The sequence below is a fragment of the Carettochelys insculpta genome, chromosome 17, assembly GCF_033958435.1.
Source record: "Carettochelys insculpta isolate YL-2023 chromosome 17, ASM3395843v1, whole genome shotgun sequence".
NCBI classification, from domain to species: Eukaryota; Metazoa; Chordata; order Testudines; family Carettochelyidae; genus Carettochelys; species Carettochelys insculpta.
The window spans coordinates 738,314-764,724 of record NC_134153.1 but is presented as its reverse complement, the minus strand read 5'-3'; the positions used below and the strand labels follow the sequence as shown (position 1 = coordinate 764,724).

General features: G+C 63.6%; 1 protein-coding gene across 1 annotated transcript in view; it reads right to left on the bottom strand.

Annotated features, from left to right (window-relative positions):
* CDH22 (cadherin 22) overlaps positions 1-26,411 on the bottom strand; it is a 95,497-nt gene that overhangs the window by 56,892 nt on the left and 12,194 nt on the right. The window contains exons 3-5 of the mRNA XM_075012258.1: positions 20,200-20,494; positions 7,421-7,540; positions 1,779-1,946 (exon numbers count right to left, since the gene is read on the bottom strand). Coding sequence (XP_074868359.1) covers positions 1,779-1,946; positions 7,421-7,540; positions 20,200-20,494 — 583 coding nt within the window. The remainder of the gene's footprint in view (positions 1-1,778; positions 1,947-7,420; positions 7,541-20,199; positions 20,495-26,411) is intronic.

Genomic DNA, 26,411 nt, shown 5'->3' with positions numbered 1-26,411 from the left:
CCGCCTCATGCCCGGCTGGTCCCCTGGGTGCACCTGCCTGGCCCTGGTCCCATGCCCGCCTCATGCCTGGCTGGTCCCCTGGGTGCACCCGCCTGGCCCCGGTCCCATGCCCGCCTCATGCCCGGCTGGTCCCCTGGGTGCACCCGCCTGGCCCCGGTCCCATGCCCGCCTCATGCCTGGCTGGTCCCCTGGGTGCACCCGCCTGGCCCCAGTCCCATGCCCGCCTCATGCCCGGCTGGTCCCCTGGGTGCACCCGCCTGGCCCCAGTCCCATGCCCGCCTCATGCCCGGCTGGTCCCCTGGGTGCACCCACCTGGCAGCCGCCTGGCCCCAGTCCCATGCCCGCCTCATGCCCGGCTGGTCCCCTGGGTGCACCCACCTAGCAGCCGCCTGGCCCCAGTCCCATGCCCGCCTCATGCCCAGCTGGTCCCCTGGGTGCACCCGCCTGGCCCCAGTCCCATGCCCGCCTCATGCCCGGCTGGTCCCCTGGGTGCACCCGCCTGGCAGCCGCCTGGCCCCGGTCCCACACAGCACCCTCCTGCATGCAGGCTGCAGAATTCTCCCTGTGTAGTTTGCAATGCTCCTCTTACCCCCATCGGCCAGCCTGCCTGGGCTTTGCTGAGGCCCACATGGGGCCCAGCCGGAGCCACAGAGGATGCCCTATTCTCCAAGCCCCTGTGCAAGAGACGCTGCTTTTTCCCCAAGAAGCCCACCAGGCGCAGGCGGCCGGCGTGAGGTCTTGGGGCGCAGCCGTCCAAGCAGCCTGACGGCCCCCAGCCTGTCACGGAGCTTTGTGGGCACAGCGCTAGCGCAACCCCAGTGTCCCTGGCCAAGCTCCTCCTGCTGCAGCTCTGCCCAGGCGGCCACCAGGGGTGTGCGAGGCAGCCACTGCCCGGCAGCTCAACGCAGGCGGCGTTTCTGTCCCTCCTGCGGGACTCAAGTGCAGGTCCCAGAGCTTTGCAAGGGCTTGGGAGCCTCAGATCAGATCTCAGCCACACCCCCACATGCACATGGTGCACCAGCAGGCGCCTGGGACAGCCAGGCAGGGCCTGAGGCTCATTCACACGGGTGCCTGAGCTCTGAAGTGGCACCTCACCCCCGGAGCTGCGCCAGACGGCAGAGAGACGGGCTGATCTGCCCTTAGAATTGGCATTTATTCTCCCTGCTGCAGCGCCTGCAGCTCCAGGGAAAGGGAGAGAGATGGGCAGCAATGCCTACTCCTTTCTGCCACAGCCCTGCAGCCCCAGTGACCCCCCTGCTCTCCAGGGATTGCTGGCTGTCACAGGGCACCCCTCCAGCTTCAGCCAGTGATGGGGGAAAACTGCACTGGGAGTGCTAAACCCACAGGCAGGATTCCTGTACATGGCACCGGTCGGGTCCCCCTCTGCCACCACTGCTGCCCTGTGGAATAAGGGAGACCTGCACATAGCCAGGCCCATGCACCGTCGCCTGCACTCCAGCACGCCCCAAGCCACCAGCCAGGATGCCTGTGCAATGCCAGCCCGTACAAGGCGGGTGGGCCGCCAGCCCCAGGAGAGAAGGCACCCACTCCCAAAGAGCTTGAATAAACCACGGGGGCTGCAGGAAAACACAGCTCTGACCGGCTCCCCCCGCGGCACATGGCACTTGCCCTCTTCGCCTGCAAGCTCCTGGACCGGGCCCCTCTCTGGCTTTGCACACACCCAGCTTGATAGGGCAACGTCCTGGACTGCGTTTGTGGCTGCTGCCCCATCCAAAGTCAGCAGCAACATCCTCCTCAGCGCCAGCAGCGACACTCACTCTGAGGGAATCGCGGGGGGTTGTCATTGACGTCTGTGATCACGATTGTGACCGTGGTGGAGCCAGACAGGCCGCCCAGCTGCCCCGCCATGTCCGTGGCTCGGATCACCACTTCGTATCGGTCCTGAGTCTCTCTGTCGAGATTGGCCACTGCTGTCCGGATCACACCTGGGAGAGGCCAAAGGGGAGCAGTGAGTCCTGGACTGGCCCATCTGCCCACACAGCACCCTTCTCACGGGGGCAGGGTCCCTGCAGGCCGAGCCCCGCGCAGCCCATGGGCGCAAGGCAGGAGCCCTTCCCCACCGCGTGCCAGTCGCTTGGAAGGGCTGCGGCAGTAGGGTAGCTGAGGGGTGAGCACTAGCAGAGCAGAGACCTTGCTGGGCCGGGAAGGGCAGGGGAACATGGGCCTCACCTTGCAGCACGCAGCGCTGCCACCGGGGCGGTGGCGGGAGGGCCAGGCCACTTCCTAGGAGATAAGATGCTTCAGGTGCCAGCTGGGTTTGCCCTTTGAGTTGGCAGGTACCAGCTGTTCTAACGCCACCCAAACAAAGCTCTTGTGTGCGGAGCAGGACGAGGTTCAGAACCAGGCTCAGAGCCAGCTACACCATCACTCCCAGCACGTGCCTGCGAAAGGGAGTGTGAATAGCCTCGCCCAGCAAGCACAGGTCTGGGGCTGGCCTGGCGCTGGCACTGGCCCTGGCGCTGGCCAGCTTTCCCCCTCTCCTGCATCAGGAGTGTGAGCTCGGTGGGGCACAGCTGTGCCCTGCAGCCCGTGCTTGCCCAGGGCCTCGCGCCGGGCGCTCTGGGGCAACCCACGGCCCAAACCCCTACTTGTGCCAGGGCCGTGGCAAGCCCAGAGTCGCCGCCTGGGCAGTGCAGTTGGTGTCACCACCGCCATCAGGAGTGAGCCAGTGCCAGAGGGAACCAGGCACGAGAGAGACGCACAGCCGGTCTGGAGCCCCAGTCTGCACGACAGAGCGAGTCCGTGTAATGACTCCCGGGGGTGGGAGAAACCTGCACCACATGGTTCTGTCGCTGGCCCCTGTGGGCCGGGCACCGTGTCGCTAGGAGAGCAGCTCCTGCCTCTCGGGGAGGGGAGTTAACCACAGCGACACTCCCAGCACCGCAGGGACGGTGCCACTTACGCTCTGCAGTGACTCCAGCCCCGTGCGTTGAGTGCAGACCGGCCCGGAGCGACAGGCCTGCACGGGGCCATGCTCCGCAGCCGGCTCTTTCCCCTTCCTGCCCTGCCCTGCTCACGCCCGCGGCTCCCTAACAGGCACAGGCTTGCGCCGGTCCCCCTCTGCCCAAAGGCCAGGCCTGAGACGCGGGCAGCCGGGGGAAGCACAGAAGCAGAGTCCCGGGGAGCAGGAAGAGCCCCAGGATGTCCTTGGAAGTACACGTGGAAGTGAGCGGAGGCGCCAGGGTGGCGAGGCGCCTTTGGAGACTTAACCTCCTTGCTCCGGAGCCCACAGTCACTCCAGAGATTACCCTTGCTGGGGCTCAGCATGGCCACATCCCTGCTGCTGCCAGTCTCTGCCGCTCCCTCACCCCGTGGACAGGCACAGTGTGCACCTCCGCCCCGGGGCTGTCGAGCAGCTCTGTGAATCCCCAGAGGCATCCATCAATCCAGCCCCCGCCCTCCTGTGTGCCCAGCGACTCGCGATCCCGCTGCCCACACAAGCTCCTTCCGGGGGGCCAGGCTCTGCGGCTGCGTGGGGATGAGGCCAGGCAGCTGAGGGGAGTTTCTACCAGAGAGGCCTTTCCACCGAGGGCTGGCACAGCTAGCGGCATGGCCCGCGGCCCCCCAGGGCTCTCACTGCAGACTTCTGCCCTCTTGCCCCAGAGCAGCTCAGTGTCTCCCCTGGGACGCCCTGTCCACGCCAGGGCTGCAGACGCCCTTGTCTGCTCTGTGTCTAGTAGGGAAAATGGACTGTTTCCCTGCCAGAGCCGCTGCCAGAGCCATCTGCATGAGCTGCTGCTTTTCTTGCTGCAAGGGGTGGATGCAGGAGGAGCAGAGAGGCCATTAGAGGAAGCTCGTCCCCACACCCATACTGCCGAATGCCCCAGGGAGCCATGGGGTTTACACTGGGGAGAGCAGCGCCCCTGTGGGAGGGAACCCTTGGGTGACTGCGCCACACACCCAGCTGATGCCTGGGAGCGAGGGGCCAGCTGGCTCGAACACTGAAGGGTTCCTTCTGGGGGCACATGACCACATTCGCACACCAGAGGCCTGTAAATTACAGGGGTAGAAAGCAATTTACGCGGAAAACTACGCTTGGCAGCACCGAGGCGCTGAACTGGGAAGGGATGGAGAAGGCACTAAAGTCTGCACAGCTGCAACAGGTCAAGTCAGGAACCATGATACAGGACACAATGCTCCTGGGAGCTGAACACGCAGCCCAGCCGCACCCCCAGCGCCCCCCGGCAGTGCAGTGCCCAGACCAGCTGCACCCCCAGCGCCCCCCAGCAGTGTAGTGCCCAGACCAGCCGCACCCCCAGCGCCCCCCAGCAGTGCGGTGCCCAGACCAGCCGCACCCCCAGCGCCCCCCGGCAGTGCAGTGCCCAGACCAGCTGCACCCCCAGCGCCCCCCGGCAGTGCAGTGCCCAGACCAGCCGCACCCCCAGCGCCCCCCAGCAGTGCGGTGCCCAGACCAGCTGCACCCCCAGCGCCCCCCAGCAGTGCGGTGCCCAGACCAGCCGCACCCCCAGCGCCCCCAGGCAGTGAGAGACCGTCTGCCTGCGGGTGGGGGCAGGGCCTGGCCCCCCCCCCATAACAGCCCTGGGGCCCGAGTGGCGTGTTATGGCGTGTTGGTCTTTGCAGACCAACAGATGAAAACTTGGAGACCTGTGGGTGCTGCACATGCTGCTCACATGGAGCATTCCTCACCCAGCACACCGACGCACCCAGCAAGCGCACGCCAGCGAAACCAGCCTCCGCCTCTCTGGCGGCTCAGGCAGGGGAAGGACACAGAACAGCCCAGAGGCTAGCACTGCCCAGCGCAGGATCGCTGCAGCTGACCTCTCGGCAAGTCCTCGGAGCTGAAACTCGTCACTTGCACAGATGTTACGAACTCCAGAGCAAGCGCCGCCCCGGGCCTCTGGGTCACCGTCACCCGCCAGCCCTGCCCTCTCGCTCAGAACGTCCCCCGGGAATACAAGCCAACTCCTGCTAAACACTCGGCTGTGCCACGGGGGGCCACGTGCCACACCCGAGGGGGTCTTGCTGTCCCACAGATGCTGGCCAATCGAAGATATCCCGCAGCCTGCAGCAGCAGCAGCAGAACAGCCGTTGGGGTGTCTCAGCGGCTGTGAGCTGAGAGCAGGGCACGCAAGGCCGGACAACCTGCGCTGAACTCTGCCCAGCTGGCCAGAGCGCAGGGGCTGCCCCTGCACAGGCTGCGGCTCACTCCAGGGCCATCTGGCAGCTCCCAGCCCTCTGCTTGAGGGGAAAGGCTCTCCTGGCACTCCGAGTGACGAGAACCCAGGGCGTGTGCCCCAGGGACGGAGCGCGCTAAGACCTCTCCAGCGACGGCTGACATGGATTTACAACCAGCCGCCAGCGCGAGGGTCCCCGAGCGATTCCTGCGGGACTAGCGCTGTACGTGCTGTTAAACAGCCTTGCCTAGAGTGGGCCCTGCTCCAGCACGCCACACTGATAGCAGCTCGCCTGGCTTGTCCCCAGCCAGCACAGCAAAGACCAGCACAACCACCAGCCACAGGCGGTGACTGCTCCGAGGAAGGAAGACACCCCCGATGCTGCAGCAGAAAGTCACTCTGAGAATGCACAGGGGCCAATGGGCCTGGCTCTTCAGAGCACAGCTGGGGTCCGTGGCTCTCACCCAAGGCTTTACGCAGCACAGCCTACGACTCACTGCCGCGCCACCTGCTAAAAAGGGGGATTCTCACAGCTGCTGCTGCACAGAGCACCTGCCCGCTCTGAGCCTCCAAACCACCAGCTCTGCCCCTTCCCGACGGACCCTGCACCTGCCCCCTCTGAGCCTCCAAACCACCAGCTCTGCCCCTTCCCGACGGGCCCTGCACCTGCCCGCTCTGAGCCTGCAAACCACCAGCTCTGCCCCTTCCCCACGGGCCCTGCACCTGCCCCCTCTGAGCCTGCAAACCACCAGCTCTGCTCCCTCCCGACGGGCCCTGCACCTGCCCCCTCTGAGCCTGCAAATCACCAGCTCTGCTCCCTCCCGACGGGCCCTGCACCTGCCCCCTCTGAGCCTCCAAACCACCAGCTCTGCTCCTTCCCGATGGACCCTGCACCTGCCCCCTCTGAGCCTGCAAACCACCAGCTCTGCCCCTTCCCGATGGACCCTGCACCTGCCCCCTCTGAGCCTGCAAACCACCAGCTCTGCTCCCTCCCGACGGGCCCTGCACCTGCCCCCTCTGAGCCTCCAAACCACCAGCTCTGCCCCTTCCCGACGGACCCTGCACCTGCCCCCTCTGAGCCTCCAAACCACCAGCTCTGCCCCTTCCCGACGGACCCTGCACCTGCCCCCTCTGAGCCTACAAACCACCAGCTCTGCTCCCTCCCGACGGACCCTGCACCTGCCCCCTCTGAGCCTGCAAATCACCAGCTCTGCTCCCTCCCGACGGGCCCTGCACCTGCCCCCTCTGAGCCTGCAAACCACCAGCTCTGCCCCTTCCCGACGGACCCTGCACCTGCCCCCTCTGAGCCTGCAAACCACCAGCTCTGCTCCCTCCCGACGGGCCCTGCACCTGCCCCCTCTGAGCCTCCAAACCACCAGCTCTGCCCCTTCCCGACGGACCCTGCACCTGCCCCCTCTGAGCCTGCAAACCACCAGCTCTGCTCCCTCCCGACGGACCCTGCACCTGCCCCCTCTGAGCCTGCAAACCACCAGCTCTGCTCCTTCCCCACGGGCCCTGCACCTGCCCGCTCTTTGCCTTCCTGATGGGCCCTATTGTCCCTGCAGCTGCAATGGGTGCAGACCTCCTCTGAGCACACTGAACTTGCAGGAACCATTTCAACCCGTGGCCAAAATTTGGCTCTTACAAGAACCAGCAGTTCCATGTTGTTCTTATGGAAAGGAGTGGAGCTCTGGAGCCCCCTCATACTCTCCCTGCCGCCAGCTTACAGCGCTGCTCTCGTGGGGGGCACAGCGTCCCGCCTCCCTGACACCACAATCCCTGCATTCCATGGCAAGCCGAGGGCCCCTTTGGGCCGTGGTCTAACCCCGCAGGGCTCAGGTGCCCACCACGCTCCCCATAGCCCTTGTTCCCCCACGTCAGCTGCTTCACCACGCTGGTTCCCAGAGCAGGCACAGCCCCCTCGAGAGCACTTTGCCAATCCCCTGGCACAGCCCCGAGGCAGTGGTCAGCTGGGCCGGCAGGGAATGCCCAGGACGCAGCGTTATCTCCAGCATGCCGCATTATGGCAGGACGCGCACCATCCACACCGCTACCGGGAGGCGCAGCTCACGCACGGGTTAAACGCAGCGGCGCGGTTCTGGCAGCTCTGCCTGGTGCAGGCAGCTCTCTCAGACCTGCTTGGAGTGAGGTGCTGAGCGGGTACAGGCCTTGTTGAGACAGGCAGCCTACACCCTTCCCTGTGGGTGCAGGGCTGCCAGCTTTGAGCCCAAGCCAGGCCTGTGACAGTCCCTGTCCCCACTCACCTGTCTTCCTGTCTACTGTGAAGTGCTGCTCCCCTTCCAGCACACTGTACACCAGCCTGGCACTGCTGCCGTACATGGGGTCGTCCGCATCTGACGCCATCACCTGCATCACAGAGGTGCCTGCAGAACAGGACAGGGCAGAAAGAAGAGTGAGACAAGCCAGAGCCAGTGGGGCAGAGCACGCGGACGTTCAGGCCTGGGCGCCCACAGGGCCGTCCGCACACGGGCTGGTGGCAGAGCCCAGGGCTCAAGCAGACACGATGGCCAATGCCCCTGCAGCCAGCGGGATGGGCTCTGAGGGAGAAGGCTGCCAGCCGCACCTTGGCTGGAGGCACTGGCAGACTGTGGCAGGGATGAGCCCGGGGCTGGAGGCTGCAGAGCTGAGCCAGGAGATGGCTAAAGGGATGCAGCGGAGTGGTGGGAAGGCTGGGGGCGACTGTTCCATCTGGGTTTCTAGGGGAACAGGCGTCACCGCCCCAACTGCTCAGCTCGTGGCAATGCTGCCGGGACCAACGGGGCTTGGGAGCCTGGGCCCCTCCATCAGCCTGGGGCCCCAGAGCCCACTGGCGGAGAACAGGGCTGCTGCCTGGGCTGGGGCAGGTTGCTGCCGCTCCAGCGTGGCCCGTAGCAGAGGCAGGCGGGGAGAACAGAGCAGCCATTCCACCACTCCCTCCCGCCCTGCGTGCCAGACACACCAGCAGAGCCCGCATGCACCACACGTAGCAGGGCCGGAGGAGTGTGAATTGGATAAAAGTCCATCAAACGGTTGCAATTAAGTTATTGATTTCCAACACTGACTGCCTCATTAAGCAGGGAGCCTCGCTCCAGCTGTCCCTGCCATAGCTCTAATCTGACATCATGTTCAACCTGACAAATGCGGGACCCTGGCGTGAGCCCTGGGGCCAGCGAGGGAAGGGGGTGGGAGCGGATGGGAGGGAGATTTCCTGCTGCCTGGAGAAACCCCTGGGGAAAGCAACAGGGAACAGGATCCCACTATGACAACGTAAGGTCCCAGCAAACCTACAGCAGAGACCCCAGAAACCACCCGAGAGTGGCACAGAGACCACAGCGCTCACCAGTCGTGTTCCCTGTGAGCCGAGCACTTGGGCAGCTGCCCAGCCGGGTAGCAGAGTGCACACAGCCAGCCACTGCCGGCAGCCGGCGGCTCCGGGGTGGTGCACATCGCCACAGGCCTCGGTGCACAGAACAACATCTATTCTGCCCACGAATGGAAACATCCAAGGCGCCCTGTTTACAGGGCAGGCCAGCCCGCCCCAGCCCTGCCATGCCGCCAGCCTTGGCCCCCTGCCCCCCGGCAGGCCGGAGAACAGCTGAGCAGAGGTGCCAGGGAGCACGGGGCTGGAGACGACTGACCGTTACATGGGTGCTGAGCACGGCTGATCAGGATGATGGGTTAAAGACAAGCGAGGGATCAGACCTCTCCTGCCTCAAGCCCTGGGGCCAGGTCGAGGCACCCTGCGGCCAGCCACAGGCCCCATGCAGCCTACCCCGGTGACGCCAACAAGGCAGTGGCGCTCCCCGTGAAGGGGCTGGCGCAGGCTGACGTCAGGGACAGGGCCGGGGTCAGGTGGACCGCGGTTCTGACCTGCAGTCGTTCCTCCAGTGCCCCGGGCATTGCTCTATGAACTCAGCAACGAGCGGAAAGCGGGGCTCTGGCCGGACTGGGTGAGGGAGTGAGGGGCCCAGGCCTCCTGGCTGTTCAGGACATGATCAGGCAGTGCCGAGCCCCTGCTTCGAGTACTGGAACCTGGCAGAGTGCCCAGCCCCTCCAAATATTCCATCCAACACCCGGCGCGACAGCCGGCCTGGCTCGGCAAAGCCCGAAGGGGCGGAATGCGTTTGTCGGCAACGCCCAGCAGCAAGCGGAAAGCCACCCTGGCACGCGGCGTCCCCAAGGCCATTCCAGCCACACTGGGCCGCTCCAGCCCTGCTCCTCCGCAGCTGGACGCCCGTGGCATTAGCAGCGCTGCTTGCGTGCCTGCTTCCATCTCTGTCCCTTCCGGCCGCCCCTGCAGGAAAGGAACCGCTCCGGGGCCGCACTGATGGGCTGGGGCCTCTCCTCGGGGTGGTAGCAATGCCTTTACCCGGGAACCAGCTTTCCGAGGCGGGCTGCCTGGAGCCCACTCGTTAATGCTTTGCCACCTGCAGAAGCTCCCGTGGGCCCTGCCAGGGCCAGGCTGGGCAGGGGTGATACTAGTTCACTGCCTAAGCTCAGTGTGCGCAGAAACGCTGCTGCAGTACGTCCATGCGAGGCTCCCTGTGCCTCCCGCCCACGCCCTACAGCCGGCCGCCCTGCCCATTGCCCAGCTCTGTACTGGTCACTCCCGCCTCCTCTTTCCACCCACCCCAACACCCGCCCAGGATAAAGCCCCAGGCCACTGGGTGGGCTGGAGGGAATGTCAGCTCGTAAATGGGAACGCCCCATTTCACTAAGGCCCATTACAGTACACAGCCCCCACCCCACTGCTACAGCCAGGAGACAGGCCGGCACCCACTGCAAACGTGACCCTCCCGCAGTGACAATGGCCCACGCAGCCACAGCTTGCCACCCACCCCCAGGGACACACTGCTGCACAAGCGGCCCAGCAGCACGTGTCTGGCAGGATTAGAAGAGCCAACGCCAGGCAGCAGGGCTGGGAGCAGAGTCGCTGCTCCCGTTGTCCTGCCCTGGCTCACGGATTCAGGGCTGGACGTGTCAGGAGAGAGATGGCGACAGGCAAGTAAGAGTCTAATCGCCCCCCGCGTGTGCACGTAGCTCTGCTCCTGGGGCCAGCAGCACTCGCCAGCCGGGTGCAGAGCAGGAATCGGGGGGAGGGATCCTGCATCTGGGACGCCAGAGACACGGGGCCCTCCAGCTGGGACGAACCTGCTGCATCCCCAGGCCCACCTCCGCTGCACGGCGGCTCTCCCGCCCCAGGAGCACTGTGCAGGGCAGCGACTCCTACCTCACACAGCGTGGCCTGGCCATGCCTAGCCGACGGCTCCGGGGGTGCACAGGGCTATGGCCTGCCGGGACGCTCCACCAGTCAGCCCTGCCGCCACGTGTGGGGGGAGAGACACCCTCGAGCTGCCAGCCCAGGAGAGCTTGGAGGTTGGATCTACACCTGATACTGGGGCCATGGCCAAGCTGTGTGGTGCTGAGAGCCCCGGGCCCATGTGCTCGTGACAGCCCCAGGCTGCTGGCAGACACTGAGAGGGAGCAGCTACCAGTGGGCACACAGCCCTGCTGGGGCCAGAGTCCTGAGAACAGGCCGGCTGCTTCCCTCTGCCACCCTCCTCTGCGGCACGCGGGGTGTCCGTGAACAGTGCGAAATGGCCCTGGGACACCTGCAAGGGGGCAGCTCAGCCCCCGTCCTGCTGCAAGGGAAACGCAGGCACAAGCACACAACTCACCCTGCTCAAGGGCTCATATGCAGCCAGCAGCGGGACCCAGGAGTCCCCACACCGACCCCTCTGCTCCCCCCCACCCCGCAGCCAGCAGCGGGACCCAGGAGTCCCCACACCGACTCCTCTGCTCTAACTGCTGCGCCCTCACCCCCCCTCCCCCGCAGCCAGGAGCGGGACCCAGGAGTCCCCACACCGACCCCTCTGCTCCCCCCCCCCCCCCCCCCCCCCCCCCCCCCCGCAGCCAGGAGCGGGACCCAGGAGTCCCCACACCGACTCCTCTGCTCTAACTGCTGCGCCCTCACCCCCCCTCCCCCGCAGCCAGGAGCGGGACCCAGGAGTCCCCACACCGACCCCTCTGCTCCCCCCCACCCCCCGCAGCCAGGAGCGGGACCCAGGAGTCCCCACACAGACGCCTCTGCTCTAACCACTGTGCCCCCACCCTGCAGCCAGGAGCGGGACCCAGGAGTCCCCACACCGACCCCTCTGCTCTAACCGCTGAGCCCCTCCCCCGCAGCCAGGAGCGGGACCCAGGAGTCCCCACACCGACCCCTCTGCTCTAACCACTGTGCCCCCCTCCCCCCCGCAGCCAGGAGTGGGACCCAGGAGTCCCCACACTGACCCCTCTGCTCCCCCCCCCCCCCCCCCGCAGCCAGGAGCGGGACCCAGGAGTCCCCACACCGACCCCTCTGCTCCCCACCGCCCCCCGCAGCCAGGAGCGGGACCCAGGAGTCCCCACACCGACCCCTCTGCTCTAACTGCTGCGCCCTCACCCCCCCTCCCCCGCAGCCAGGAGCGGGACCCAGGAGTCCCCACACCGACCCCTCTGCTCTAACCACTGTGCCCCCCTCCCCCCCGCAGCCAGGAGTGGGACCCAGGAGTCCCCACACTGACCCCTCTGCTCCCCCTCCCCCCCCCGCAGCCAGGAGCGGGACCCAGGAGTCCCCACACCGATGCCTCTGCTCTAACCACTGCACCCCCACCCCGCAGCCAGGAGTGGGACCCAGGAGTCCCCACACCGACCCCTCTGCTCTAACCACTGTGCCCTCACCCCCCGCCCCCCGCAGCCAGGAGCGGGACCCAGGAGTCCCCACATCGACCCCTCTGCTCTAACCACTGCGCCCCCACCCCACAGCCAGGAGCGGGACCCGGGAGTCCCCACACCGGCCCCTCTGCTCTAACCACTGTGCCCTCACCCCCTGCCCCCCGCAGCCAGGAGCAGGACCCAGGAGTCCCCACACCCATCCCTTCATCTGCTCCCAGCTTTCGTTCGCAAAGCAGAGCAGCACCCGCTGTGAGCACCTCTGGTTGTCCTGCTCTTAGTCAGGGCTTGGCACCCACCTTTGCCATAACACACAATAACTAAAACCTACACCCCCTTGTGCTGCCCCAGCCAAAGCCCGTCACCAGGAGCCCACAACTCCCGGGCAGACAAACTCCCACGGCCCTGCCCAGCTGCCCTGCCAGGGACCCAGCGGAAACCAAGAGCTACACCTCAAGCTGGGAGTCAGCCCGCGTCGGTTCCTCTCCCTCGCCTGGCTGCCCAGCTGGCCCCTGCACCACGGCCAGCGAACACTGGTGCTTCCCCCTCAGAGCCAGGCTGGGCCCCTGCTAGAATGGCCTTCGTCCACCACTGCCTACCCCCATCACTCGGCACCCATGGCTCCCGCGCAACAAACGCCCTCCCCACGAGGCCTGCCTGGGGCCCAGCTCCTCGGGGCTGGCTGGCAGGACGGGTGCTCAGCTGTGGCCCCCGGGGAAGTGCTGCTGGGGTCACTGCCATGGGGCAATTGCGCAGCTCTTCCTTCCGAAGCCACGAGCGCCACGGCACAGCGCACCTCTGCCAGGACTGGGACCTGGCGGTCTCCCCAGACACCCAGCAGCAGAGGAAGGGGCCCGTCTCTGGCTCCAGGGAAGCGGTGCAGATTAAGGAGCAGGTTCTCCAGAACAGGGTCGGCTGCCAAGCCTGCTCCTGGGAGCCCCATGCGGCCACCTCACCCCACTCACCCCAGGCTGCAGCACAGACTCTGCCAAGCGATGGGCGATTCCCACGGTAGCCCTGGAGAGACACGCTGCAGCCGGCAGCACTAGGGCTCCTTCCTCCCCCGAGCAGCGCTTCAGGCAGCTGGAAGAGAGAGCAACTCCCACGCCTGCATCCCAGCCCCCGGGGAGCCCCTGGCCCAGTGGGCCCTGCCTGTGTGCCAGGAATAGCGCACAGCCCCAGCGAGCGACTGGCCAGTCCCAGGGGAGGATAGAGGCAGACTGGGAAGCACAAGCAGGCGCTGGGCTGCTGCTCCAACTCCAGCAGCCCTGGTAAGGGGGGGATGCCTCAGTGGTCTGAGCACTGGCCTGCAAAACCCCGGCTGTGAGCTCCCTTTGCGGGTCGTGTCAGCAAAGACTGTGGGCTGGGAGGGGTAAGGATGGGGCTGGAGTCGCAAGCTGCTCCCAGCGATGAGAGGGTGGCCCCTGCAGTGCCACCTTCCCAAGCGTCTCTTCTGCCTGCCCACGTGGGGGCCGTGTGCGAGAGCATCACGCCACGTTCTTGTGACATGGCTGAAACACGCCTCGTGCCACATAACTCAGGGAAGTGGCGACCGGCAGGGAGACGAAGCCGCCTGCGCCGGGCTCGGGCGTGCGTCTATGTCACATCCGTGTGGAGGGAGGAGCAGGGACGAGCAGCCCTGTCTGAGCACAGCAGAGAGCACCACGGAGGAGCCGGCCAGGGCCACGGGCTCGGCAGTGAGGCTGGGGGCGGTGAACAGGCCGGGCTGCACCTGGCGCCTGCAGGCGCGGAGCTGCACCCGGGCAGGGGCTGGAACCAAGGGTTGCCTCGACTTGTCCCACTTCTGGCCACACCCCTCCCCACGATGAGGGACACGAAAGCCCTTGGGAGCACGGGGACTGACCGAGGAACCCCAGCCCTGCAGAGCCGGCCCCGGGCCCCCGCTGGGCCACCCACCAGGGACCAGCCAAGGTCTCCTTCCAGCACCGCCATGTTCGCAGCCTACACATGGGCCTCGGGCACGGCCGGGCGCCCCGGCTCCCCACGCGGTCACTGCACTCACTCGGGGTGCCCCATGGCTACAGCGGCTGGAAGTGATTCTAGGCCAGCACGGGCCACGCCCAGCGCAAACACCGGACTTGCGATGCAGCCCTGCCAAGCAAGGAGCGCTCAGCAATGCAGCCCCCTGCCCCCCGGCGAGCGCAGCTACGCAGCCCCCTGCGCCCACTGCCCCCCGGCGAGCGCAGCTATGCAGCCCCCTGCGCCCACTGCCCCCCGGCGAGCGCAGCTACGCAGTCCCCTGCACCCACTGCCCCCGGCAAGCGCAGCTACGCAGCCCCCTGCCCCCCGGCGAGCGCAGCTGCGCAGCCCCCCTGCACCCACTGCCCCCCGGCGAGAGCAGCTACGCAGCCCCCCTGCACCCACTGCCCCCCGGCGAGCGCAGCTGCGCAGCCCCCCTGCACCCACTGCCCCCCAAGCGAGCGCAGCTACGCAGCCCCCCTGCACCCACTGCCCCCCGGCGAGCGCAGCTACGCAGCCCCCCTGCACCCACTGCCCCCCAAACGAGTGCAGCTACGCAGCCCCCTGCACCCACTGCCCCCCGGCGAGAGCAGCTACGCAGCCCCCTGCACCCACTGCCCCCGGCGAGCGCAGCTACGCAGCCCCCCTGCACCCACTGCCCCCCAAACGAGCGCAGCTACGCAGCCCCCCTGCCCCCCGGCGAGCGCAGCTACGCAGCCCCCCTGCCCCCCGGCGAGCGCAGCTACGCGGCCCCCTGCACCCACTGCCCCCCAAGCGAGCGCAGCTACGCAGCCCCCCTGCACCCACTGCCCCCCAAACGAGCGCAGCTACGCAGCCCCCCTGCCCCCCGGCGAGCGCAGCTACGCAGCCCCCCTGCACCCACTGCCCCCCAAGCGAGCGCAGCTACGCAGCCCCCTGCACCCACTGCCCCCCAAACGAGCGCAGCTACACAGCCCCCCTAACGAGCGCAGCTACGCAGCCCCCCTGCACCCACTGCCCCCCGGCGAGAGCAGCTATGCAGCCCCCTGCACCCACTGCCCCCCAAACGAGCGCAGCTACGCAGCCCCCTGCACCCACTGCCCCCCGGCGAGAGCAGCTACGCAGCCCCCCTGCACCCACTGCCCCCCGGCGAGCGCAGCTGCGCAGCCCCCCTGCACCCACTGCCCCCCAAACGAGCGCAGCTATGCAGCCCCGTGCCCCCCAGCGAGCGCAGCTATGCAGCCCCCTGCACCCACTGCCCCCCAAGCGAGCGCAGCTACGCAGCCCCCTGCACCCACTGCCCCCCAAACGAGCGCAGCTACACAGCCCCCCTAACGAGCGCAGCTACGCAGCCCCCCTGCACCCACTGCCCCCCAAGCGAGCGCAGCTACGCAGCCCCCTGCACCCACTGCCCCCCAAGCGAGCGCAGCTACGCAGCCCCCTGCACCCACTGCCCCCCAAACGAGCGCAGCTACGCAGCCCCCTGCACCCACTGCCCCCCGGCGAGAGCAGCTACGCAGCCCCCCTGCACCCACTGCCCCCCGGCGAGCGCAGCTGCGCAGCCCCCCTGCACCCACTGCCCCCCAAACGAGCGCAGCTATGCAGCCCCGTGCCCCCCAGCGAGCGCAGCTATGCAGCCCCCTGCACCCACTGCCCCCCAAGCGAGCGCAGCTACGCAGCCCCCTGCACCCACTGCCCCCCAAACGAGCGCAGCTACACAGCCCCCCTGCACCCACTGCCCCCCAAACGAGCGCAGCTACGCAGCCCCCCTGCACCCACTGCCCCCCAAACGAGCGCAGCTACGCAGCCCCCCTGCACCCACTGCCCCCCAGCGAGCGCAGCTACACAGCCCCCCTGCACCCACTGCCCCCCAGCGAGCGCAGCTGCGCAGCCCCCTGCACCCACTGCCCCCCAAATGAGCGCAGCTACACAGCCCCCCTGCACCCACTGCCCCCCAAATGAGCACAGCTACACAGCCCCCCTGCCCCCCCTGCCCCCCAGCGAGCACAGCTGCGCAGCCCCCTGCACCCACTGCCCCCCAAACGAGCGCAGCTACACAGCCCCCCTGCCCCCCAGCGAGCGCAGCTGCGCAGCCCCCCTGCACCCACTCCCCCCCAAGCGAGCGCAGCTACGCAGCCCCCCTGCACCCACTGCCCCCCAAGCGAGCGCAGCTACGCAGCCCCCCTGCACCCACTGCCCCCCAAACGAGCGCAGCTACACAGCCCCCCTGCCCCCCGGCGAGCGCAGCTACGCAGCCCCCTGCACCCACTGCTCCCCAAGCGAGCGCAGCTACGCAGCCCCCCTGCACCCACTGCCCCCCAAGCGAGCGCAGCTACGCAGCCCCCCTGCACTCACTGCCCCCCAGCGAGCGCAGCTACGCAGCCCCCACTCACCCACTGCCCCCCCAGCGAGCGCAGCTACGCAGCCCCCCTGTACCCACTGCCCCCCGGCGAGCGCAGCTACGCAGCCCCCTGCACCCACTGCCCCCCAACTAGCACAGCAACACGCCCCCCTGTACCCACTGCCCCCCAGCTGGCTCAGCAACGCAGCCCCCTGCACTCACTGACCCCCAGCTAGAGCAGCAACGCAGCCCTCCTGCAACCATTGCCCCCAGCTGGCTCAGCAACGCAGTCTCCCTGCATCCACTGACCTCCAGCACCCACTGCCCCCCAGCGAGTGCAGCAACGCAGCCCCCCTGCACCCACTGCCCCCCAGCAATGCAGCCCTTCCAGCAACCAGCACTCACCCCTGCCCTGTTCAGAAAGGCTGCCCGCAAAGCACATCCCCTTGTGCATATCCCCAGGAACAGAGGGCAGGACTGGCACTCCATGGTTGCCCTGCACCTCAAACTGCAGCCATCCGTAAGGTATGATTGTGGCCCCAAACAGGGCTTACGAACCCTGGCTCCCCATTCTGGTCTCATGGGTGTGTCAGGGCAGAAGAGGGGCAGAGCAGAGTCCCAGGGGTGTGTCAGGGCGGAGCAGAGTCCCAGGGGTGTGTCAGGGTGGAGGAGGGCAGAGGAGAGTCCCAGGGGTGTGTCAGGGCACAGCAGAGTCCCAGGGGTGTGTCAGGGCGGAGGAGGGCAGAGCAGACAGGATCTGCCACAGAACTGCACTTTGGTTTTGCACACGACACTCCTTGCTCAGCCCCAGAGGCTGCGCATTGTCGGCACTCTCGAGAGCGTGGGGGACCTGGCATGTTGGCAGGACTCCCTGGGCAGAGCTATGCACAGACGCCGCCCATGGGCCAGGCATGGGCACGGCTGCAGCCAGCTGGTTTTTAAATGGTAACACTTGCAGCAGTCCCTGTTCTTGCCCAGCAGGTAAAGCGGCTGGTGCCCTCCGGGAGCAGTGGGTGGCACATCAGGGAAGGAAATGGACTCGAAGGGATAAGCAGAGCAGAAGCCAGACTCCTGCATCCCCACGGCTGGACTGGCTTGGGAGAAGCCCAGAGCAGCCAGAGGGAGTTTCACTGCAGACTGGGGCTCTCGCCCATGGGCACAGGCAGGGTTAACACATCTTCGGCACAAGCGTGTGCGCAACGAAACGCTGGGGGAAACAGCAGCCTCCAGAGGGTGTGTGGACAAGACCTCTGCAGCCAAGGGGGAGAGGCGGCCTCCAGGCCGGCATGGCCCCAGGGCACACAAATACATACGATGTCTGGGTAGCCCCTGGGATGTTGTCTGCAGCCAGATCCACTGGTGCACACAGATGAGAGCAGCATCCTGGGCCTGGGCCTTGCAGACTGGCCCTGAGACGGGGGGTGTCTGTGCCAAAGCAGGTGTCAAGGAAGCACAGTGGCCACTGCCCAGCCCCTGGAGTTTTAGTTTTTTCCACCTGGGGTAGAATAAATTTGTTCTGCGCACCGTGGCGTGCGTCAACGTGCACCACCAGTAGAGACGCACTGCTGGCTGTGGGCACTCTGCTAATCAGCTGGGCAGCACCTGAATCTCTCCTGGGCACCCAGCTTACTCACCCTCCCAGTGCCTGCAGCGTGGCCCCAGCCCAGAGAGCCCAGCGCGGAACCAGGGTCTGCGTTCACCCTGCTCCAGGGGGCAGAGCTCTGGCACCTGGATGCTCCCAGCCCAGCTGCAAGGTCTGAGCGCTGGCTATTAACAATTCAAAGCCACCTGTTGGGCAGCGTGTAAATGCTGATTGCACACTGAAGAAAGCCAGTATGGCCGTTCTTATGTTCTGCTTCCAGTGGGGAGATTAACCCATTTCTCTGGGCAACAGTCACCTCTGCAGCCAGCTGACCTTGGACCAAAGGAAGGGCCTGACCCCCAGCTCTCTGTCTGCAGGGCCAAATCGCCTCTAACTGGGCCTGCCGAGACTTGTCGCTCCCTAGGGAATGGGGAAGGGGAGCAAAATGGGAGAGGCACATTTGGTGCCTCTTTCAAAACCTCTTTGGCACGGGCTGATCCTGCCAGGCGCTGCACACCCCTGCACGCAGCCCAGGATGATGCCAGGAGTGGGTGCTTGGGTGCTGTGGGAATTTTTTGGCCTGGGGCAGCAGGCAGCTGTGAAATCAGCCCTGGAGGAGCTTGGAAAGGAAGCAGGGAGCTGATACTAGCATCTGGCACTACCAGGAACCTCTCGAGCTCTGCAGACCCCTGGCCGGTCTACCCAGGACCTGTCCTGCCTTCCCAGCACATCCCAGGGCTCTTCCTGAGGCACTGGCCTCTGCCACAGCCCAGAGCTGCACCTGCAGAGGGGCCTTGCGCTCAGGCAGGGGTTACAGCTGCTGAGCTCTTAAAACTCTTTGGCCCTGATGAAGGTCTTACCTGAGCAGGGCAGTGGGCTGCTGCAGAGATCGGTACCGTGCCCCCAGGAGGCTGCCCAGGAATGGGACCCACTCTTTCTTCCCCTGGGCTGCAGTGTTCAGCCCCTTGGCCCAAGACAGCAGCAAGAGCAGAAGCAGATCCATAGGTACCAGCACTTCTCACTGTGCCTTACCCTCTCCTGACCAGGACTGTGTGCCCACGGCCCCGGCCCAGTGAAGTGCCCAATGCACCACACCAATGGTCCCCCTCCCAGTGCAGTGCTCGACCTGTCCTGCCCACAGCCCCCTCCCAGTGCAGCAGTGATGCTCCACATGCCTGGCCCTCTTCCCAGGACAGTGCCTGACGCGCCCTGCGACTGCTTCTGAGGGATTTAATTTGCAGGCGTCGACTCCCGTCACGTTCAGAAACTGAGCTGCTCTCTGCCTCTGCTCTCTGATGTTACAGACGCTGTCTGCTTTGATGTGTGCTGTTCACATCAGCCTGCGATCACACAGCTCCCTGATTGTTCCTGGCCTCCAGCGCCCTGCGATCCGTCTAACACCCAGAACCGAGTGGTCTGCCCTTCCCAGCCATTGCTCCCACAATGTCAATTTCACAGCTCCCCCCTCCAACATCCTCCAGGAAGGGATGTCTCTCCCTGGCCACCAGCAACTCGCCTCCCATTACTGCCGCAGCCTTGCAGCACGGCTGGGGACATCTTGCCACGGGGCTCTAGGCTGCAGCTGAGGCTGCCCCTCTCCAGGACGGCTCTCTGCACACTCCTACAGGCTGGAGGCAGGCCAGCCCAGAGCCACAGCAAGAGACTGGCTCCCCAGCGAGAGCCGTTCCCACACTACCGTCAACACATGGGCCTCCTTGGAACCAGGCCTGGGCCCTTGTCCAGGGCACTGCCTCTTGCTCCCAGATGGAAGAACCTGCCAGCTCCCTGCCTGTGCCATGTTCCCTGCACTGCCCGCCTGACCCAGAGCCCCTCCTTGGGACCCCCCACGCAGGGTCGCTAACAGCCTTAAGAGCGCTGCTCTGAGCAGGGGCATGGGAACGCTGTGCATGGGCTGGCTGGGCTCCCAATATAACAGGGATTCTAGTAGTACCGGGCCTACTGTTACCACTGGGCCCAAGGATGAGCAGGGCTCTTTATGTCGTCGGTATAATGAATACCTGATCAACAGAGCCAGGCAGATGCAGGAGGCGGAGTGCCTGGGTGGTGAGAGCCGGCAGTGGGAGCGGAGCAGACTCCACCTGAGTGCCACAGACAGGTAAGAAAGGCCAGCCTCAGTGTGCTCCCAGCGGACACTGCCTGGCGGGCGCCTGGGAGCAGCAGAGCTGGCATGCCTGGAGGAAAGCCCAGAGGGAACTGGGCCAGCCTCAGATGGCGGGGACGCTGGGGCTCGCTCTCCTCTCCCCTTGCGCAGCCCCAGCTGTTCCCCTTGCACGGCCCTGTCTAATTCCTGCCAGGGGTCCCTGGGTGGAGGGGAGGCCTTCGCTGCTGGACGAGGGCTCCTGGTTTGGCGGCTGAGCGGGACAGAAGGCAGCTCGAGCTGCTGGCTCTGCCCCGTCGCCCCGTGCTCAGCGTGGGGGCAGGGCACCTACCTATGGGGGACAGCTCGGCCACGCTGCCGATGTAGGGCCCCTCCAGGAAGCGGGGCTCGCTGTCATTGATGTCCTGCACCTTGATGGTGAACTCTGACTCGGGCTCCAGCAGCTGGTTGGTCTGGCGGTCCCGGGCCTGCGCCCGCAGCGTGTAAAACGTCTTCTGCTCCCGGTCCAGGCGCTCGGTGGCATGGATGTCCCCGGTCAGCTCATCGATGAGGAATATGGTCCCCGCGCCCTCCCCAGAGATGGTGTATTTGATGGACCCGTCCCCCTCGTCCGAGTCCGAGTGGATCTGCAGAGGAAGGACAGAGGGAGAGGGTGACTGAGCCAGCTGGAGACAACTGCCAGGAGCATCAGTGAGGAGACACTGAGCAAGAGAGGAGCAGGGGCTGGACCCTGGGGACGGGGCAAGAGCGGGAGCCTGAGGCGGGAGGGCAGGTGGAGCGTGGCTCAGTGCTGCGTGGCTCTCACCGCCAATCGTCCAGCAAGCAGTTCCTGAGGCTGCCACAGCTCTGCTGTGTGACCTGGGGCCTGCCCCAGCCTCCGCCCTCACCCCGAATGCCGAGCAGAGGGAGTAATCTTGTTAGCTGCCAATGCTGGGCACACGGAAGACCTGCCCCACCCACTCCCGAGCTCTGCTCGACCCAAAGGCAGCACGAAGGGGGATGGAGAGGCAGGGGAAGACATCCACGCACCAGCACAGAGTGGAGGACAGATGCCAAAGCAAGAATTGCACTGAGCTCTGGGCCACAGAAAGCAGCAAGGCAAGGCCTGATGGGAGTACGCTGCGTCTGCTGGACTGAGCCACGCCTGCCCACCCCCGATCGGCAGCTATCAGACCCGTTTTAGTAGCACGTCCTCCAGTGGGACTCGAGGTACCGAAAGCGCACAACTGCCGTGTGAGCGCCTCCCAGGCGCGCTGCCCACAGCCAGCCATGAGCAGACCAACGTTACAATAGTCCCGTGGACAATCCGCCCACCCTCACGCAAAGCACGTGCTGCTTCCTGAGCCAGTGAGCCTTCCCTGCAAGCCCAGCACGTGCCAGTGAGCCTTCCCTGCGAACCCAGCACGTGCCAGTGAGCCTTCATCTTCCCCTCGCTGTGCTGGGGACTCTGCCCTGCCGGGCTCCAACACCCTGGAGCCCAGCTACCATCAACCCTGGGACTCCCGATCAATGCAGGCTTCGGGGGGGGATCTGGCTGTCTCCCTCCCCTCTCTAGGTACAGCCGCCGGAACCTCCCTTACGCCATCAGCTCTGGGTTCTAGTCTAATGTTAAGAATCAGGTTCAAGTTGGATTGAATATTGTATGTGTTTTGTTCGACTCCCCTTGTGTGGCTCTTGCCTGGAAACAACCAGCGTCCACGGTTAAGCTGCTTCTCTCCTTTCCCTCTCTTCCCCTCCTCTTGGGGATGCTGTTCTGGGTCCCCATTCACTCTGCACCACACTCCTTGTACCTGAGCTAAAGATCCCTGTAGCATCCAAGAAGCTTGTGGGGTTTGCTCACCCAGTGGGCTGCCAGCAGAAGGGCAGTGGTGTGAGAGTGGAGCTCGGGAGGTGCTGAACCTGGGGGTGTATGGGGTCGACAGCTCAAAGTGCTGTTTAAACCCACCCATTGAGTCCAAGGCCCCCTGACGGTCACAGCCTGGCACTGCTGTGCCACCCACCAGCTGACTCCAGGGACACACACAGTCACCTTGTGAGCACTGATTAACCACTCTGCTCAGACCTGACCTGCTGCTCACAAACGGGGAGAACTAGTAGGAGAATAGAAGTGGTTGGAAACCTGGGCTGCAGCGACCATGAGATGGTGGATTTCAGGATCCTGACAAAGGGAAGAAAGGTGAGCAGTAAAATATAGACCATTGATTTCCGAAGAGCAGACTTTGCCTGCCTGAGAGAACTGATGGGCAGGATCCCCTGGGAAGCTAATATGCAGGGGAAAGGAGAACTGGCAGTATTTTAAAGAGGACTTACTGGAGGCGCCCCACTGCCTTGTGGGTTATCCTGGGACGGAGCAAGGCTAAGGGAGTAAACCCTGACAGAAAATCTGGAAGGGAGTCCTAAGGCGGTTCTGTGCCAACTTCTGGCATGGACCCAGCAACTCCTGCAGCTGAGCTGGTGCCAGAGATAGACGTTATCCTCTCCTTTGGGCTGTATCAGTAAAGCCGAGAGGGGGAAACTGGCGTCTGGGCAGCCCAGGGTACCAAAAAATTGCCCAGGCTCGCGCCTGGAGAGGTACTCCAGCATCGCTAACAGCGTTGAACCAACATGGGAGGTAACAGATACTGGTTATAAGCTCTTGCTCGATTGGCATAGAGAACGAGCGCCAGGGGTTGCCTCCGACGGTGGGAGACATCATCGCATCTCACTGGACAGTCACCGCCCACCTCAAGCTGGGCAGCCCCCAGCCAGAAGGGTACTGTCCCGCCACAGTTCACCTGCCTCACTGGGTGCGTGAGGCTTAAGGTTCCCAAACCTGACAAGTGACTGAAATTTAAGCACCAGGCAAACCAATAAGGAAATCAACAAGAAAAGGAAACCATCAAAGTTTTAAGCTTGCTTGCTGGAATGTGCGGACCATGCTGACAGGTCTGACTGAAGATCTTCAGGACATCAGCGACACCCGAAAGACCACTGTCATCAATGAGGAACTGAAGAGGCTCCAAGTTGACACTGCTGCTCTGCAAGAGACACGACTCGCAGATTCGGGATCTCTAAAGGAAAAGGACTACTCCTTTTTCTGGCAGGGTAAAGCCCGAGAAGAACCCAGGGAGCATGGTGTTGGCTTTGCCATCAGAAACACCCTTTTACAAATGGTGACATTAGTCATGGGCAGATCAGAAAGACTTCTTCAGGTCACACTTCAAACTTGTGCCGGTCCTGTCCACCTGATCAGCACTTACGCCCCAACCCTGTACGCTGCACCGGAAGTAAAAGACAAGTTCTATGACATGCTTAGTGCTGCCATAGCACAAATATCTGCTCACGAACAACAGTACGTTTTGGGTGACTTCAGTGCAAGAGTTGGAGCCGATCGTGACTCGTGGCCTTCCTGCTTAGGCCGCTTCGGTGTGGGAAAAATGAATGAAAACGGGAAAAATGAATGAAAACGGACAGCGTCTTCTCGAACTTTGCAGGTACCACAATCTGTGCATCACAAACACATTTTTCCAAACCAAGCCACAGCACAGAGTGTCATGGAGACACCCACGCTCGAAGCACTGGCATCAACTAGACGTGGTCATCGCTAGACGTGATAACCTCAAAAACGTCCTACTGACACGCAGCTATCATAGTGCTGACTGTGATACAGATCACTCGCTAGTTTGCTCCAAGCTCAAGCTGAGACCCAAGAAGCTGCACTGCTGTAAACCTGCTGGAAGGCCCCGCACTGACGCCAGAAAGACGGCAAACTCAGAGAAAGCTGAAAAGTTCAGAGACCCTCCAGGAAAATCTGCGCAGTGGCCCTGGGGGCGCCGACGTGACATCCAAATGGCAACATCTGAGGGATACAGTTTACAACAAGGCCTTGGTGTTTGCAAGAAGAGCTAGAAACACGAACGACTGGTTCGAAGCTAACTCCGATGAGATGATTCCAGCCATCGAAAAGAAGCGCACTGCACTCCTGGAGTACAAACGCTCACCGAGCCAGAGTACCCTGCAAGCACTTAGAGCGGCCAGAAGAACAGTACAGCAGACGGCCAGGTGTTGTGCCAACAACTACTGGCTCGAGCTATGCAGCAGCATCCAGACCAGTGTTGACTCTGGTAATCTCAGGGGAATGTACGAGGGCATCGAGAAGGCATTGGGACCCAGCCAGAACAAGATGGCACCTCTGAAATCCAAATCTGGTGAAGTCATGACTGACAAAGCCAAACAGACGGAGCGCTGGGTCGAGCACTGCTCCGAGCTGCACTCACGCGAGAACGTTGTGGTCAACTCAGCCCTCGATGCCGTCGAGCTCCTACCAGTAATGGACGAACTGGACCAGGAACCGACTGTGGATGAACTGAAGAGAGCCATCGACAGCACTGCGGCAGGAAAGGCCCTGGGCCAGGATGGTACCGCCAGAGGTAATCAAGTGTGCCACGGACAATCTCCTGGAACCCCTACATGAGCTACTGTGCCTGTGCTGGAGAGAGGGAGAGGTTCCACAGGACATGCGCGACGCTAACATCATAACCTTGTATAAGAACAAAGGAGACAGAAGCGACTGCAACAACTACCGTGGAATCTCCCCCCAAAGCATCACTGGTAAACTGTTCGCTCGCGTCATCCTCGGCAGACTCCAGAACATTGCTGAGAGGGTGTATCCCGAATTGCAGTGCGGATTCCGCGCAGAGAGATCAAGGAATCCATTCCGAAGCACTTGGAAGAGGAGAAAGTGATCAAGAGTAGTCAACATGGATGCACCAAGGGAAAGTCGTGCCTGACCAATCTGATTAGCTTCTGTGACAAGGTAGCAGGCTCTGTGGACATGGGGAAGTCAGTGGATGTGAGATACCTTGACTTTAGCAAAGCTTTTGATATGGTCTCCCACAACACTCTTGCCCATAAGCTAAGAAAGTATAGATTGGATACATAGACTGTAAGATTGATAGAAAGCTGGCAAGATGGTCGGGCCAAATGGGTAGTAATCAATGACAATGTCTGGGTCACAGTCAGTTTCAAGTGGAGTGCCCCAAGGATGGGCTCTAGGGCTGGTATTGTTCAACACCTTTATTAATGATCTGGATGAGAGGATGGATTGCACCCTCAGCAAATTTATGGATGACACTAAGCTGGAGAGAGAAGTTGATATGATGGAGGTTATGGATGAAGTCCAGAGTGACCTAAATAAATTGGAGGATTGGGCCAAAAGACATCTGACACAGTTCAAAAAGGAGAAGTGCACAGTCCTGCACCTGGGGCGGAAGAATCCCAAGCATTGTTATAGGCTGGGGACTGACTGGCTCAGCAGCAGTACAGCGGAAAGGGACCTAGGAGTTATGGTAGGTGAAAGGCTGGATACAAGAAAACAGTGTGCCTTTGTAGACAAGAAGGCTAACGGCATACTAGGGTGCATTAGGAGGAGGACTGCGAGCAAACCTAGAGAAAAGTGGTTGTTCCCCTCTATTCGGCACTGGTGAGGACACATCTGGAATATTGTGTCCAGTTTTGCCACGCCCACCCCCCAGTATAAAAAGCATATGGATGTACTGGAGCAGGTTCAGCAGAGAACAACAAAAATGATTAAGGGGCTGTAGCACATGAGCTATGAGGAGAGACTGAGGGATTTGGGCTTATTTAGTTTGCAGAAGAGAAGACTTAGGGGTGATTTGATAGCAGCCTTCAACCTCCTGAAGGGGAGCTCTAAAGAGGATGGAGAGAGGCTGTTCTCAGTGGTGTCAGATGGCAGAACAAGGAGCAATGGGCTGACGTCACAGAGGGAGAGGTGTAGGTTGGATATTAGGAAGAACTGTTTCCCCAGCAGGGTGGTGACGCACTGGAATGCGTTACTGAGGGAGGTGGTGGAATCTCCATCCCTAGAGGTTTTTAATCCCGGCTTGACAAAGTCCTGGCTGGGATGACTTAGTTCAGTTTGGTTCGGCTTCAGGCAGAGGCTGGACTCTATGACCTGCTGAGGTCCCTTCCAGCCCTAGGATTGTATTATTCAATGAGTGGGGGGTTCATCCAATTCTAGGGTGGGACGAGCCCAGACCTGAGTGACTGAGACCCTGCAGGATCACTCTACTGGGAGGGAACTGGCAGAGGGAAGGAGCACAGCTCCTTATGAGAATACATGCAGCACACAGAATCATCAGCACCTGCCCCCACAAGCCTAACCCTAGCCAATGAGCATACCCTAAAGGAACGGGAAAATTCGGTAGCACCGTACAGCTCAGCCCTCCTCCCCCAGCGCTACAGACAGAGCAATGGACAGTACAGGAGACAGGCGAGCAACGCCACCCAGCCTACAGTGCTCAATGCCCTTTCAAGCTCTAGGTAGCTGCTCCGCCAGGCTGGTGCGCACACTCTGGCCCTCGGCACCAGCGGCTGCCAGCCCTCCCGCAGAAGGATGCCTTCCTGCCTGCCCAGAGCCCTCACAGGGATATGAGCCCTGAGCTCAGCCCCAGAAACAGGCCCCTGGGAAAGCAGGTTCTGTAGCCAACAATTTCCTCTTGTTTTCTGAGTAAGAAGCTATTTGGGAGGAGGGAGCGAAAGGGT